The sequence below is a fragment of the Microtus oregoni genome, unplaced genomic scaffold, assembly GCF_018167655.1.
Source record: "Microtus oregoni isolate MIOR12 unplaced genomic scaffold, Mior012 000029F_ref0000214, whole genome shotgun sequence".
Classification (NCBI taxonomy): domain Eukaryota; kingdom Metazoa; phylum Chordata; class Mammalia; order Rodentia; family Cricetidae; genus Microtus; species Microtus oregoni.
The window spans coordinates 30244352-30262213 of NW_024543088.1; the positions used below are offsets into that span (position 1 = coordinate 30244352).

General features: G+C 36.3%; 1 protein-coding gene across 3 annotated transcripts in view; it reads right to left on the minus strand.

Annotated features, from left to right (window-relative positions):
* Positions 1 to 2587: 2587 nt before the first annotated feature.
* Positions 2588 to 17862, minus strand: part of Fgf12 (fibroblast growth factor 12) — a 530585-nt gene continuing 515310 nt past the window's right edge. For all 3 annotated transcript variants that reach the window (XM_041677851.1, XM_041677850.1, XM_041677849.1), the window contains one exon: positions 2588 to 4778. In XM_041677851.1, the coding sequence (XP_041533785.1) occupies positions 4660 to 4778 (119 nt within the window). In that variant the 3' untranslated portion in view covers positions 2588 to 4659. The remainder of the gene's footprint in view (positions 4779 to 17862) is intronic.

A 17862-nucleotide genomic window follows, 5' to 3' on the forward strand; every position in this document is an offset into this window, starting at 1 on the left:
CCCAACTGTAAAGCCATGTCTTTCTGTACATGACACACTTTTTCAGCCACACATTTTAGCATAGACACACTAAAAGAAAAAGAGAGACTTCTCAGTGAAGTTTAATTCTTTTTTTTTTTTTAAAGAAAGTGCCGATACTCTACATGCATGAGATCTCAAGATTTTAATTTCTTTTCACTTCAGGAAGGTTGAGATGTATAAACAGTTTACAAAGCTGATCTCAAAAAAAAAAAAAAACCCAATGACTTAAATAAACTGTGCTTTAATGAAAACAAATATTAATCTGCTTAGTTTCTCATATAACATGTTTATTAACAGCTGAGTGTCAATCATTTATTAAGATTATAACAGTTAACCTTGAAATGGAGCTAATAATGATTGTACTTGTTACTATATATTTGAGATTTTTAAACGACTTTGAGTAAAATGAATGCTACTGCCATTAAATTGTGCTTGGAGCAAAGACAAAGAAACAACAGCTCCTTGTTTCCAGCTAGTAAAACTAATGATGCAAGTTCATTACATGAGTTCAATGCTGTTAGAATGGTAAGTATTCTCTTTTCTGCTTTTGTCATTGAAGCGCAATATATCATCCCTGGAAATTAGCAATTTACACTCAATCTGGATTTAAATATTGGTTTTAAATATGGTCTCCAAAGTGCCCTGATAAAGCTCAGTATTTCACTTCCTCTCCCTACCTCTCAAACCTCAGGTTAAGATTTCTATTGGGAATAATAACTTTCCAAGAAACGTTGGACATTAAAGCATTATCACTGCATCAAAGGGGGTTACAACTCACCAACATTCCGAAGGAGCATGTGCTTTAGTACTGTTCCCATTTGACTCTTTTTTCTTATAAAGTGGCAATTTTTGCTATCATTAGAAATATACATTTATATATAAAGTTTTGCATTCAAATCTCTTTATTTTTGACTACCTAATGAAAGTCCACAGATCAAATAAAAACTTTATATAATATATCCTCATTTCAGAAGCATATGTATATATACACATATATATTTGTAGAACAATCCACAGTTTTAAATGTGATTCTGGCTTAAAAAATGCTATTTACAATCTATGACACAGTAATAAATCCAACCTTTAATGGCATTAAAATGAGCAGGAATTTTTAAGCTTGACTGTGTCTCATCTTGTGCAGAAGAAATCAAGCAACTTCATGGAAAGCCTTCTCAAAAGCAAGGTTTTGTATACTAAACACCAGGGTATGAGGGTAGAATTTCTATCTGGTTTGATGTTTTAAAACACAAATCACTGTCGAAGTAGTCATGCTTCTTATCTAAGCAACCAGGGGTCCCAGATTGGATCTAAAGGCAATTTAACACAACAACCAAGTTCCACTCCATCCCTTCCTCTTGTTTCAATACTCTCAACACTTCTCTGTGGCATGACAGAATCGCCAACTGAGAAAAAATACCTAGCAACAAGATTGCCATTTTCCTAGGTAGAAGAGTTATTCTGTATAGGTGTTTGAATAAGAATGAGGTCCATAAAGAATCGCATTATATTACATGGGTGTCTAGTCACTGTGCCAATCCTTAATGGCTAAAAATGTTTTATGAACTTATATGTAATTCAAAACCAAAACTATCACTATGATCAGGAAAAGGGTGGCTTGCTGTGTTTAGTCTCCTGAAGCACAAGGTCTCAATGTTAGCAGGTGGAACTTCAGCACCATTTGTTTCTAGGCCTCAAACATCTAGCTAAAATATCAAGTACAGAATATTGACCAAAAAGCCATTTTGTGAGACTCACAGCATTTTGTTTCCATTATTAAGACCATTCAGTCAAAACATAAGGTTTCCTAGAGTTCTCTACTGGAGTCCTTCCCTGGAAATATATTCTTGCATCGTTTTGGAAGCAACAAAAAGCAAATCCTTATTAAAATTAAAGAAAACCAGGTGATAGATGAGTTGAAGTCAGGAAGAACAGATATTAGCACAGTAAAGAACTGCTATACTTGGAAAAAAAGCTGAAAGACAACCATAGACACTGGCTCAGGTTTTTAAGTAAAATTGGATAGTTATATGCTTATATTTCTTCATGTATTTTAAGACTTAAGGCAGTGAGTATTGATTCTATGGTTTTAATGTATTTACAAAGCAACCAGAGAGTAAACAAATGTTCGCCCCGTGCCCTAAACCACACTTTTTCCTGGTTTATGAATAGAAGGAATGTAAGACTTTCAACTTGTTCTTGAAATCAGTTGTAAAGGAAGCAAAGTTAATTTCCAAAACACATTTACATTTGCTAAGCACAGTGTGGAGGGAATACAAGACAAATGGAGTGGTCTTTTTATCTACTGATTGGATGGGGACAAAGATGTGTCTGTATGATGAATGATTGACAACCACTGAAAATAGAGAAGGGATTTTATTAGAGATTGATATCAGATTATATTTTCATAAACAACATGATTGAATTTCTATCATGAAATCATCAATGAGATGGGCAACTGTGACTTCCACCAATTGCATTTCCTGTGGGCCCTCAGCTGCATTATGCTTGAGTAAGCACATCACCTTAAGACCTCCAGGCGCTTCCCCCTAGAAGATCCCATGACCCATTTTTGTTGAAGCCTCTTTATTTATTATTTGTTTCAAAGAAAATAAGGCTTTGTGCTTCGGACTTGTTTGGTCCTGGAAGTGACAGGTGCATTTATAATTAAGTTGGATCAGCAGTGACAATGAGTACATCTTCTGATTTTGTGTCTTTACGGTTATTCTCTTTCTCAGAAAGCAATATTCCTTGTATAAAAATTAAATGTATCTGTTACTTTCCTTATATTCTGATTTAAAATGTCTTTAAAAGCCTGACCTCTGTGCATAACTGCTATTCTTCCTAGCTTTATAGGAAAATTCCTCCAGTTCATTTCCTGCCATTGTTCAGAGAACATAAATAGGATACTTGATAGGACAAGAATCACATTTAAGAATAATGATTGTGTAGAGGGGAGACACTACATAGACCTTAAAAGAATACAGCAATCAGTGGAAAGGTTTGAGGTGAGGACCTAGATCTTCTGCAAAGTGTGCATTTTAGGAAGTCGCAGTTGGAGTAATACATGCTGGGCAGTAGATATATAGGAAAAGGTTACATGCTGAGTCTTCTCATTATGATACCCATAAATCTGCAAACATTTTAAACGTTCTGGTTTGTTTTGTTTAAATTTGGATGTTTCTATACCATTCAGGTTTCCAGGCCTAAGTAGATCTAGTAATTCCAGTGCCGTGGTATAACTTCATGCCTTTGCTAACATTTCCTAGTCCTTCAGTAATCCTAACAGTGTGTTTGCTTGCTCTTACATGGAGTTCGTTTTCACTACACAAACCCACCAACAAAACTCTGTCTATTGAAATCAAAGTTGTTAATTTTTTTTTCTCACAGTCCCTTGAAAATTCCATGTTTACTTAGTTACCTTCTGTTTTCTAGAACACAGAAACTAGACTTATCAATGTGGATAATACAAGCAAGCTACTGCCCTCATATATCGTAAGTCAGGAATTTCACTAATAAGTCTCCCGGTTTTTCATAGAGTTTGGAAAACAGTCTACACACAAAATTCTGCAAACATAAAAAGGCGATTAAATTTGCTTTGACTCGATATCCCAGCCCTATTTCCTCAGTTAAAACCCATCTTCCTTCTTCCCTGCTGCGAGACATGGCAAAAAAGAACAACTTTCTATGGCAGCTAGATATGCACATACACACTCAAAAGTACCCGCAAATCAACAGTAAGACTGAATGGAAAAGGCTAGAAGCCGGTGCTTCTTCACCAGATACAGCAAGGGCAGCGGGTTTTTATACCTCCTCAAAAATACAATAAAACCCTTTTCCTTAAATGTCTAAAAAAAAAAAAAAATAGCAAAATCCCAGATCAATACCCAGGGAAAATACGATATTCCCTTAGGAGAAACTCTTTACAAAAGAAATTAAATCAGCTAATATAAGTAAATTCAACACAAAATTTCATTTTCTAAAATAAAAAAATATTGTCAACATCAAGAATAATGTTTAAAACTGTTCTTCATACTAAATGGCTCCTGACTGATTAGACATTAGATATATGTCTGATAGACAATAGAAGAATGTAATTTTGACAAGTTCAATTTTAGGATTGAGAGAATATCCTGAAAACAGGAGGTAATTGTGTATCATTTACAGAAGTCTAAAGAAAATAAAAACATGAAACAAAACTGTGCATCACAGAATTCTCTAGAACTTAAAAGGATTTAAGATCCAACAACATCTTCTAAGTGGCTTTCTAGAAACCTTTTCCATCCATTCAGTGACTGTATTTTGTCTGCATTATAGTTGTGTCTTTATTTACAATTAGCCCTCTGTTAATAACAACACAGTTAAATTTAGTTTGTGGTGTCCTGATTCATTTTTCTTTGCTTTCATGTGAGATAATTGTTATGCATGTGAATTTTCTACCACATTGCAACAGGCAAGCTTTGGTTCAATTTTCTTGTCCTACACAAAGGAAGATTTTTGAGTGCAGAATCTCAGCTACTAAGTCCTGTGATGCCGTTTTATTATTTTTCTCTTGTTGGGGTGAATTTATTGGAGAAAACGGGGAAAGGGAAGGAAAGAGAAGGGAGAGGGTGGAAAGGGAAGAATAAGATGAGTCTTCAGCTATGTAGAGTCTTGATTCACAACTTTGCCTCCATTCATGGTGGGTGTTCCTGAACTTTTCCTCGAACGTCCTTGCTTTTCTCCAATTTCATGTAGTGACGGTTCTCTGTACATGCACACTGGAAAGCAAAATTACAAAAAAAAATTACTTATGACAATCAAAATAGACCTGACTTCATTGAACTTCCCAGTTTGATTTAGAACGTTCAGAATATTTAGAATTTTCAGGGCATCCTCTATCAGCAGTGATATCTGGATGAGGATAGAGAAGTAGAATAACATCAATATATTTCCTTAATTGTCCCAGACTTCCTTCACCTAAACTAAGGCACGGAGCCCATGGACTGTTAGCTATTTTCCAATAAGGAATGTGGTTATTTAACATAAGATTAAGTTCACATCCTCTCTTCTCTGTCTGGCTCCAAGGTTGTCATCTGAGAGTTATCAAGGCTTTAGCTCAATTATTGCTTAGAATAAGTAGGATTTTCCAATTCATAGTCAGTCCTACAAGATAAATCACAGTGAGTCTTTTAGCCTCCCTGGGCTGTTATGATAGAGAAGTATGTACACAGGCATATTTTACCAAAGGATCATGAGTTACTTTCCTTCTTGAAATAAGAACTGTCTATTCTGACTATCATCACCATGATGGTTCAGAAATTTGAATGTTGTTTTGAAAATCAAATAGTTTCCTCTGTTGGGTAAGACTAGGATGTTTATATCATCGGGAGCTGGACTATTTGGTCCATGGGCTATCTTAGCTGCTAACTGACTGTCAATTCAGACACACTTTTATGGCTGAAAAAAAATAGCAATTTCATCAACATGAATAGATAGCCAATATCTGAAAGGATCAAGAAAAGTAAAAATAATGGCATTTATTAAGATTTTAGACAACTTGTTTTAGAGAATGCAGAATAAACTGTTCTGTTCTAAGCTACTCCACTACTTCCAAAACAAAGACTAAAAACTGCAAGCATTTGTACAGCCAAGAGATAGGCTTTTCCCCCAAGTGTATTTAGTAGTGTGCAGTACTGTGCACTTTTATGAAATAGGGATATTGTTATTATATGACTTACAGGTCACAGGTTCTGTGGTGAGTTTGGGATTCTTTACTTTTACTAAGCTACCAGGTGATGCTGATAAAATACAACAGTCATTCTCTGAATAATATAGAATATAGCTATAAAAGATGCTTTTAAATGTCTTATACAAGAGTATCACACATCTATTTTTGAATGGCATGTTTAAACATTTCAATTATGTCTATGAATGCTTCTAATATCTCCAAATGCCACTGGCTGAAGTGGGAAAGTGCAACCTATAGGTAAGCTATGCACAAATAGCCCAGAGAGTGGATTCTGATGTTGTCAAGTGGTGTAAATAGGTAATTCACCTTCCTATCTTTAACAACAACAACAACAAAATATCCTGGAAAATTCTTGTAGTTTAGCCTAGTAGATCATTGAAGTCCCTCCAGTATACTAGCTCTTTTTTTATTGATTTTTATTGAGCTCTACATTTTTCTCTGCTCCCTTCCCTGATCTTAATTGTATTTCTGTTATGAGGAAAGTAGAACAGGTACCAAGATCTCCAAGGTGAAGGTAAACTTTTATTTGTGCATTATATATCCACTTATCTACAGCTGGCTAATGTACAGGGCAGCTCAAAGGTAATAAAGTGATTCCATTTGAAAGCAATCCTCAGGCAGCCAGGAAGCAGTTTTCTAAACTCCATCACCTATTAGACAGTGAAAACCTAGTCTCGAGGATTCGACATAGATCACTTAAGTCATAATCTCAATGCATAAAAGGAAAGTTTGTGTTTAAATACCCAGAAAAAATATTGGGGCATAGATAATTTCAACATCATATTAGGTGTGGTACTGCTGGATAACCATTAAAATAATGCATTTGTATATTTGAGCTTCCTATAATTGCAATATTCCTTCTGTTCTCATTATATAGATTCTTCCTGTTACCTTTTTATGCATTTACTATTTCTCACATAGATATAAAGTATTTCAAGTAGAAACACACAAATATTAGTACTAAAATTAGCACTGCAGGTAAATTTTCCAATAATTGAACCTTAGTAACCATCCTGAAATAGAATCTACAAAGAAATTTTACAGTTTATCAAAGTAAAACTCAATAATGACGTTACAACAGAAGATAAATTTTTTAGGGTAATTCAGCCATCCTATTTTATGTCCTATTAAATTAAATAATAAAATTCAGGGTTTTAATAAACCAAATGACTAACAGGTATGTTTTCCAGTTCGCTGAAAGAAACTGTCTTTCCTCCACCCTACACATCAAATACATTTCATTCTCTACATTATTGTTCACAAAGTATCCACGTTAAGCTGTAAGAAAAAGAAAACTCAGGGAAATCTAGGAATTACATGCAAATACAGAAAGTGGAAGGAGCAGGGGAGGAGGAAAAGAGGAAAGATGGGAGGGAGAGGGGGGAGAGATGAAGAGAGAGAAAGACAGAGACAGACAGAGAGAGAGAAAGAGAAAACACTATTACACCAATTACTTTTTCATCATCATTTACAAGTCCTGGAACCTAGCAAAACATCTAACTTTAGACTGTAACAAGTAAAGGGCTCTAGCCCTCAAAATGTAGAACAGAAATTACTTTACAGAGTGCAATTGAATTCAATGACATTGTAAAGGACAGGGAAAGGACAAGCACTCTTTAGTGTGATAACAGCCAACTCCGCTAGCTTTAATAACTGTCTTTGAGCCCAGTTTTGAAAACTTCAAAATAAATGATGGAACAAAATTTAAGAAGTGACAAAGGACAAGGCGTCCGACAAATATATTCTAAATCAAAATATAAACTGTTAATCCCACAACTAAGTCTGTCATTTTGAAGTATTCAGAGCCACTTTAAATGGATTGTCCTGTTCAGTAATTAGAATCATTTTGTGATCATCATAATAAGAAATTATATCTTCATATTTTAAACATAAAGGAAAATAAATGATTTCCCTAATATAAAGGGATGAGCAGTGGCAGAACCTGAAAGTGAATGTCTAGTCAGGAGTTCTGATCTAGACAAGCCTCAACAGACTAAATGATATTAGACAAGGTTTACAATATTATTGCTGCATGTTAATTAATATTCAAGTTGGCCTTACTTTTACTAAATATTTCTACTGTCACTAAGAAATGGCTTTGAAAATAAATATCACAGGGATGTACTGAAAAGAATAAGTAGAAACCAACAAAGTCGGCAGGAATGTGGTGAGATTGAAACTCTTGGGTATTGTTGCTCAGAATGTTAGGTGGCACAGCCACAGTAAGAAATAAGAATTGTTAAGACATGGAATTACCAAACAGTCCAACAACTGCACTTCTAGATGTGGATAAAATGTAAATAAAATGAAAAGGTTCTTAAATATATTTTTGCACACTTGTAATTATAGCCACATTATTTATAATAGCCAAAAGATGAAGTAAAGAGACCATTAACAGAATAATATATGAATATAATGTGCTATATATTCAAATATGTTACATTTTATTTAGTTTTTGAAAGAAAGAAATATCGATACATGCCACAGCATGGACGAACCTTGAAGAAATGGCAGTACGCCAAATGACCCAGCTCATAAAGCAAATACTGCATGAATCACTATGAGAAAATTAGGATAATGGTATGCATGAAGGCGAAGTAGAACTGTTGTGAGGGCCCTTAAGGAGAGAAGATGGAGAGCTAAGTCTGAAAAGGTGGAGAGACTCAGTTCTGCAGCATGAACAGTTCCAGGAGGGTTTCCAGGGATGGTTTGTAAGTTCTGGACAAGCGTACGGGCACTGAAATGTGCACTTGAAACGCTACATTTCAAGATTTCAAAGTGATAAATTCTCTTTTTGTATTTTCTCCTTAAAAGCATCCTAACAGCCCTGAGTGTAAGTAATAAATAAAGAAGTACGTATCTGGGTAGGAGAGATGACTCTGCAGATAAGAACTCTTTGCAGAGGATCCATGCTCGGTTCTCTGCACCCACACGATGGTTCAGAACCATCTGCAACCCCAGATCCAGTGAATCTGACCCTATCTTCTGGCCTCATCAGCCACAAAGCATGGATGCAGTGTACTTACACATATGCTGGCAAAGCACTTCAAACATATTAAAGTAAATAAATATTTTCTTTTAAAAGAACTATTTAATCCAGAGTTTTCCTGTCAGCATACGGATCGTCAGCCTCTCCTCAATAATCTGAAATGTCTTAGTTCTGAAAGTAAAAAGTGGGGAATGGAGGTGTAACTGAGAGAAGATAGGCGTGGAAAGAGGATCCAGGGCTTCAATGAGAATTTTAGAACTGTGTTCCTTATGCAGTATCAATTTAACTATGATGCTACGAACAATTAAATACAAACATCCCCACTTACCTGTGAAGGTAAGCATGAACACAGGATGAAATAACACAAGGAAGTGGTGAGGGAGGAGTGGCCAAGGACTCACGTCTCAGACCTTATCAAATCCCTAAACTGGAAACCATGACTGCTATACGTTAAAATACACAAGTATAAATTTGATAGTAAATGAAGAGTAAATAATATGCTCATCCAGAAAAATATACAAGTATTTGGGGGAAAATCAAATAATTCAATCATTTTTATGAAAAATATTTACTTGGCTTTAAATCAGCCAGGCAGCTTAGTTGAGAAAACTCAGTCAAACTGAATCCTGCTGTGGCTCTCAGAAAAAAAAAACACATTTGAAAATGTTATTAAATTGTTTAATTCCTTCCAAATATAATCGCAGCTTCATAGAAACAGTTCTAGCTCAGGATTCACTATGCACCTGAAAGCTACTGTGTCTCTACTGTGGCCTTTTCAAGTAGCAATTGTGGCTGCAATTGCAACGTGGTTTTTGTTTGATCAAGGTAGCTACTTTGTGCTTTCATTTGGAAGGAACTTTAGACCTTAAGGAGTTAAACACAACAATTGACAAATCCAGAATAATTAACTCCACATAAGAAATGACAATTACAGAGTCTATGGTAATACAATGATGATTTCATACAAACATCAGAATCAGAATGTGGAGTTTGCTTGTTAATTTCTAATCATAGGTCATCAAAATCATAGTAGGAACACGGAACAGGCATATCCATGAATCTGTCTAGATGCTAACTCTAATAGTAATAGAAATTTCATGGCTTCTTTTTCTAGCCCACGCCAGAAAAAGCTGTTTCCTCTCTTAGCAAAACAGGCTATATTGTTTCTTTGGTCATAGTTCAAAGCGCAATCATTGTTAGGGGGAGGGCATTTCCCCCACTTTCTGTTACAGTGAACCACTATCTCATTTGCTTTAGAATCTCAAACATTAAATACTTTTCTGTGGATGTTTTTCCTGTACACTTTGTGTTATGCATCTTGGCCCATTTCAGGAATAGAAGGCAAAAAATGACATTTTCTTCTTTTTTAATAAAAAAAAAATGTAAACTAGAAATTAAGTGAAAACAAGATGAAAAAAAATGCCCTATCCTTCCTGTCCTCTGAGATTCACACCCGCTTTCAGAAACCCAGATCCAGTGTCCCCTGTGACAGGTTAAGACCATGGGAAATATTATAAACCATTAACTGTATTTGGATACAGATGTGTGGACTATACTTCTAATACACACTTTATTTATTTACTTACTTATTTACTTATTTGTAGTTTAAGTGCATTGGTGTTTTGCTTGCATGTATGTCTGTGTGAGGGAGTCAGAAACCCTGAAACTGGAGTTATAGACAGTCACTGCTGAGTGCTGAGAACTGAACCTGCATCCTCTGAAAGGGCAGCCAGTGCTCATAAATGCTGAGCCATCTCTCCAGTCCGCCAATACAACTTTAGTTTCAAGAGGAGTAACTTAATGATATTTGGTATGGAACCAATTCTAATTGGACTTCTGGCTGTACCTCCCACCTGTTGTCAACAGTTTCAATCCCCGAATTTGTTCAAGATCTGAAGGAACAATATCTGAATGTTTGAAACTGTTTTTGTTTCCTTACATCTGGCTCGTCTGTGCTGTCCTTGATCTAGCAATTTCCCTTATTTTGGTTCAGTAGTGAAGTACAGAAAGTGGGCATAGCACCCTTTGTTTCTTTTTCACGCTCAGACTATCTCTGTGGAAGAACGACAGCGTTCCTCTGCCATCCCCTCTGCTACAATGGTTTTGGATGAATCGTACAGAAATGATGGTCAAAAAGGTGACACTTCTGCCTGGTTCTTTAGCACCAAGTTCAAATCAAGGCATGTTCTGATCTCAACTCTTTCCTTTCCCTTTTCCCCAACAACAAAGCATGGGTTTTCCAATGCAGACCTTTTGTCTAATGCTTTCTTTCCCATGTCCTGTTCACCGGAGGCTGCATTCAAATTCAGCTATCAGAATATGCAGGATTTCTACGCCACCATCACAGCTCGTTCCTCCTGTTTTTGTTTTTTTTTTTTTGTTTGTTTGTTTGTTTTTTTGGTTTTCGAGACAGGGTTTCTCTGTGGCTTTGGAGCCTGTCCTGGAACTAGCTCTGTAAACCTGCTGGTCTCGAACTCACTGAGATCCGCCTGCCTCTGCCTCCCGATTGCTGGGATTAAAGGCATGTGTCACCACAGTCCAGCCGTTCCTCCTGTTTAAAACTTGCAATATTCAATAATCATTACTATTTTTCCCTGAATGCTTAGATAAAGCCAATGATTTTCTTAAACATATAGAAGAAACAAAACACAGGAGTTGCTGTTATTTCTAAAGGTGACAGGTGTGAGAAACCGTGTATGTGGTGCCACCTCATGGATACCCTCCTGCTATGTCTCCATAGTAACAAACCTTGAGGACTGCTAAAAGCCTGCATTTTGATATAAGCATTCTTATACTTGTAAAACATTAAGAAGGCAAAATTAATAAACCAACAAAATTAAAACTTTAAAATGCTGCCAATTTATAACTCTATAACTCCTGTCAATGTTTTATACATGCATGCGTGGGCAATAAAACACACACACACACACACCACTCACACTCCTGATAGGAAAATGTTTGTGAGGTCTGAAGTTGAAAGCTATCATGTGGATCTGAGTTAATCACTTAATTCTTCTCTTAAATAAGTTGTCTCCCAATTAAAAAGGGGATGCTAGTTATCAACTTTTGTATCACCAAGGTCTCGGTGACTATCAAATGATAATCAGTTAATTCAACAGATTGAAACAAGAGTGTTGTGCAAAGAGGACAAGGCTGCAGAATGAGGTCTCAGTGACTCCTTTCCCACCACTACTTGATTCTCTAGAGATGAGCAGAGAGCAGGGACTTCTGGTGGGGATGGTGGCAGCTCCAACAGTCCCCACTGTCATGAAATAGTTCGTCGGACGTTTGGACAGCGCCATTGCAGTTGTTACTGACAAATTCTCCATGCAAATGGAGACAGGAGGCCCTCTGTTTTGTATGAAACTCCTATTTCTTGTCTTCTATCAGCTTCTATGCAAGAAAAATGAAATAAGACTAATATGTTTTATTACTGACAATTTAATCGAATCTTATTTGACCTTCTCTAATTTCCAAGAAATGGAAAGGTTAGATGGTTCTGTAAGTTAATGCACCATTGAAAATATCCAGCTGTCTCAACAGCAGATCATAGAAGGGATTGGGCAATTAGCATGAGGCAATTTCAAACCTTAATTAATGTCACATGGAATCTCGATGGAACTGTTGGGAGTGAGTTAAACCCTGGTTTGGAGGTAACAGATCACAGGGAAGTCCCCAGCATGCTCAAATGTTTATTGCAAAGGTTGGGAAAGTATGAATAAAAGAAGATGTATGTCATTATCTGAAGAGAGCAGGAACAGTACTCAAGTGTCAAAGAAAGACAGAAGTGGGTGAAGAATGTGTCAGGAAGAGGAGGGGACGTTTCATTCCAGAGACCAGCAGAAAGTGGCTGGGAAGAGTTACCGTGGGGAAAGGGAAACGCAAAAGAGGAAGGGAAGAAGACAGTGGGTGAGACAGGAAGAGGAAGGGAGGGAGATACCAAGAGAGAGAGAGAGAGACAGAGAGTCAGTGTGACTAGCCTTTCTGGAATATACTGTGCCAGGGAAGTCTATATTTTATTATAAATAACTAATAAATATTATAAATACTTTCTGTATTTATCTATAGTATGGGTCAGCCCCAAAGAGACTCTTTGTACATGAACTATCTAGCTTATTTCAGATGATTATGTGTGTGTGTGTGTGTGTGCGTGTGTGTGTGTGTTGGCATGCATGTGTTTATATATGTGTGTGTATACATATATTTGTATATATGCATTGTGTATATGTGTTATATATATACATATATGTGTATACACACACACACACACACACACACACACACACACACACACACACACACATATATATATATATTCATTTTCCCAGTTGCAGCTTCTGAACTTTAGAAACCCTGTGTGTACTTCTCTTTGGTGACTCACTGTGTAGCTGTAGGAGGATTCTCTGCTCTACAATCTCAAGATTCTTTGCATCAAATGTTTTACCTCTTAGCCTTTCTTGAAGACAGAAGATAAGGCAATGTACATTTTTCTAGAAAAATATTTAAAGACATTTTGCTTTTAATCTGGAAATTTTGAGGCACTGAACCTTCTTACCATGGTTAATCCTCATTTTATTTCCATGAAGCAGATGAAATTTATAACTGACTTCATTCTCAAAAGTAGTCAAGACTGAAAAAGGAAAATACTTTCCTCAAAATTACTTAGCAGGCAATTGCTAAAAGTAATCAGAACTAGACCATCTCATTCTTGGTTAGTTTGGTGTTCCTTAGGTTACACATTTTTTTTTGTTGATTAAGTTAGTAAAATAATTGGCATGACACCTGCCAACTCCATATAGTAATTAGCCTAGCACTAAAACACGTCTATCTAAGTAACAGTGATGAATTTCAAATTGCAACATGATTTGGATAGTTATGTTCATCGTGTCTGTGACAGAAAGTTCCTGAAGGGAATAAAACTCCACTGAACTCTCTACAAGGCTGGTGAACCGAGCCGAAGTTCCAGTGAAAGTTGCAGGTCCACAGCCTAATTAGAATTTCCCTTGGGGCAGCCTTAACCACTGTGCCCTCTCGTATTTGACCTGACATTCTTATGACTTAACAGGTGAAGCCTTTTGGAATGCGCTAACTTAGGAAAGCCCTTCATGGTTCCTAACCACAGGCTGTATTGTCAGAGAGCACCCAAGTCAGTAGCAGGGATGTCTCGGCTTTGCTTTTTCCGCTTTGTGTAATTCTCTCACAACGTGTTTGAAAGGTTCCTTAAGTTATGACTCTCTTTTCCTATCATTGTTAAAACTTCATCCAACTCTTACCACATTGGAATACGGCGTTTAAGGGAACTTAAACTGTGATCCTGGCCCATGGTCACGCACATTTGGTTCCGGGATAAACTTACTCTTATCCCTTCTGAAGTAAGAGTTGTACATACTTACGACACACCCAGACTTGATGAGGTCACTTGGAAGTTTGTGGCTTTTAAGAACCCCGCAGATGGTCATCATACCATTGTTTGAGATGCCACAATCTATGCTATTCTGCTAGGTCTTAAAATTACATAACTAGCCGGGCGGTGGTGGCGCATGCCTTTAATCCCAGCACTCGGGAGGCAGAGGCAGGCGGATCTCTGTGAGTTCGAGGCCAGCCTGGTCTACAAGAGCTAGTTCCAGGACAGGAACCAAAAGCTACGGAGAAACCCTGTCTCGAAAAATCAAAAAAAAAAATTACATAACTAACAAAGAAAGCAGATAGCATGTAATTGTCCCACAATGAGGAGAAAGTGAGAAGCATTATAATCTTCTTTCCCCATCAAAAAAGTGTTAGAAATGTATTAGTATTCCTAATTCAAACTTAATACTTTCACAGGGATGGATTTCAATAAATAAATATTTTGGTAATATCTTTCATTCTCCAGTACCCAGTCTTGGAAACTTAAAGTCTCTGGATAACATACAGGTGCATGCATGCATATCACAGACACACACACACATGCACGCACGCACAATTTTTCAAGGGGGAATAATTTGATTTTAATTACTCAACCACTTGCAAGAGCTGAGTAAAGAGCTTTTGAAAGAGGAGGGAAGAGAAACTGAGGTGTTTGTATCTTCTTCTTTGTCAAAGAGTCTTTTGCTCTCTATCTGATACTGGCAGGGGAGGTCACCTGAAGACAGTTTAAATCTGGGGTGTCACTTCTCAGAATAATGCTTGTTAGTGCTGTTGTGGTAAATTCCAGAAACAATCCAAGTAGAGGCTTGTTCAGTGTGCTTAGCAATGGACTTTAATACCAAGTCAGTGCACCCAGTAGATGTATCAGCATCCCCTCATTAACACTGTCCTTATGTGCAACACCAGACAGTGAAGGACTGAAGGGGAATGGGCGCGTGGTGATGATTATCATGTTATCTGTGTAAGAATTACTGATCCTTTAGCTGGGAAAAAATACAACACAGGAATGGGATTAAAGGCAAAGATGTTTGAAGAAAACAAAAACAATCACAATATTAAAATAGCACACTTTGGCTTTCTACCACCTAGGGCTAATCTACTTCACAAAAGAACAGCCCACTCATCATGCAGTGTGGGGTATGTCAGGGGGTATTGGTAGAAGCAGTGGGTTTTCAGGCTTATAAAGATTTTCTTGAATATTAAAAATAAAACACCCAACAACAACTTGTTTAAACAGCAATATGCCTAATTGCTTGCAGTGAATTTATTTCACATTTCTTTTTTAAAAGCATCTTCTAATTATATGTTTTATAATTAGACCATGGAGAGATTATTTAAAAAAAATAAAACCCTTCCTTTTAAAATACGGTTTATGGCTAGAATACCTTTCATCTTAAGTTTTGATTGAGAAGAAATAGGCAAGTAAATAGCAAATTACCAATGATAGAAATAGTTCATAAAACTGCACTTTATTCATTACTAATTTAATAAATGAAATGTGTCTAGACTATTTTATATGTAAATCTAATGCAAGGTTCCATCAGAACTTATGATTTTACAATGAAGTACTTGCAAAATGTGTGGAAAATCATGTCAGAGGAGATAAGACAATACCTCCCATCCTTACAGGACAGCTTCATTTCTATCTATCTATCTATCTATCTATCTATCTATCTATCTATCTATCTATCATCTATCCATCCATCTATCATCTATCTATCTATCTATCTATCTATCTATCTATCTATCTATCTATCTATCCATCTATCATCTATCTATTATCTATCTATCCATCCATCTATTATCTATCTATCTATCTATCTATCCATCCACTATCATCTATCTATCCACCCATCTATCATCTATCTATCCATCCATCGTCTATCTATCATCTATCTATCTATCTATCTATCTATCCATCCATCCATCAGCTATCTATTATCTATCTATCTATCCATCCATTATCTATCTATCTATCTATCTATCTATCTATCTATCTATCTATCGTCTATCATCTTTATGTCTGTCTAGCATCTATCTATCTTTCATCTACCTGTCTATCATCTATGTATCTATCATCTGTCTATTTTTCATCTGTTTCTTTTTCTCTCTCCTTTCCCCCTCTCTCTTCTATTTTATTCTATTGATGTATATGAGTGTTTTATCTGCATATTTATCTGTGTACTACATGCCTGAGGGTGCCAGAAGGTGCTGTTGAATCTCCTGGAACTGAAATCACAGCTAGTTGTTAGTTGTCATGAGGTTGCAAGGAACTGAACCTGGGTCCTCTGGAAAAGCAACTGGTGCTCTTATCTGCAGAGTTATTTTTCAAGCTCTGTCCATCATGTCCCCTTTCTCCAAGGTAGGGTATTAATTGAAGCTAAAATCTATGAATGGAGATAGCTACTATTAAGTGTTGGTGTTCTTAAAGGGTTTGGAGCACTTTCCATTCAAGGTTTTAAGCTGGAGCTATTTTTAACCAAAACCCAAGCCTACAAGTTACTCATGTCTTGGTTTTCTTATCTGTGTAATGAAAAAGTCATAAATAACCGACTTCATTATATTATTGATTGAGTTTAGTTTATCAAACTAACAATGTACCTGTTAGACATCAGTAGATATACCAATTTCCAAAATAAAAGCAACTATAAATGTGTGTGTTTGTGTGTGTGTATTTGTGGGAAACCCATACTATTTCATTGTCAAAAACTTTGGAAATAATGAATCCCTGATTATTTTGCATAGTGGAAAATTAAAAGTATTAAAAATAATAAGTATACAATCATTTTATACCTTATTCATATATTATAAATGTATATAATTGTTATATGTCCTTGTTGAATCGATTTCTTTTTTTGTCTCTTTGTAGAGTTTACCTCAAAGTATATTTTATCTGATCTAAGTATAGATGCTCCTGTCTGCTAGTGTTTTCCTTTAGCATGGCATGTCTTTTATTGTCTACTCATTGTGTCTATATATACTAGGGAAGGTCACTTCCTGTGGGCAGCAAACTGTAGGACTGGGTGACTCACTGAGTTATTTATTTCTAAAATTATTGCATCTTCATGTTTTTTTAAAAATACATTCAGCCTCTATATTGAAATTAATTTTCCCTTTTTATTTTTATTAACAAAAATAACAGGCACAAAGACAACACATTCTTAATAGTTTCAACTCAGTTTGAACACGGTACTACATTTGCTATCATGTACACATTTTCACTACGTAATTTTATATCACTTCATAAACAGTTGTCTTAATTCTGCCAGGTTTAAAACCAGCTTACTATGTGATTTTTATCATGGTCTATCGTGCTATGAGTGAGACATAGCCCTATAGTTTCAGGCATTTGGATACCTGATCTGCAGTTAATGATGGTGCTTAGGAAGGTTTGGGAGGTGCTGTCTGGCTGACAGAAGAATGTGACTGGGAGTGAGTGGGCTTTGAGAGTCTAAGGCCTTGCTCTACATTGGATTCTTTCTCTCTTTTCTGTTTGAAGTTCAAGATGTGAGTTCTCAGCCTCTGTTCCTGCTGTCTGCTTCCATTCTGTCGCCACCATGATGGATTCTTTGCTCTAGAAAACCATAAACCAAATTAAATTCTTTCTTCTGTGAATTGCCTTGCTCATTGTAGTCGATCACAGCAGCAGAAAAGTAACTAATGCATAGTACAACATTTCAACATTGCCGTCTGATCATCACTGACTTCTTGGGTAGCT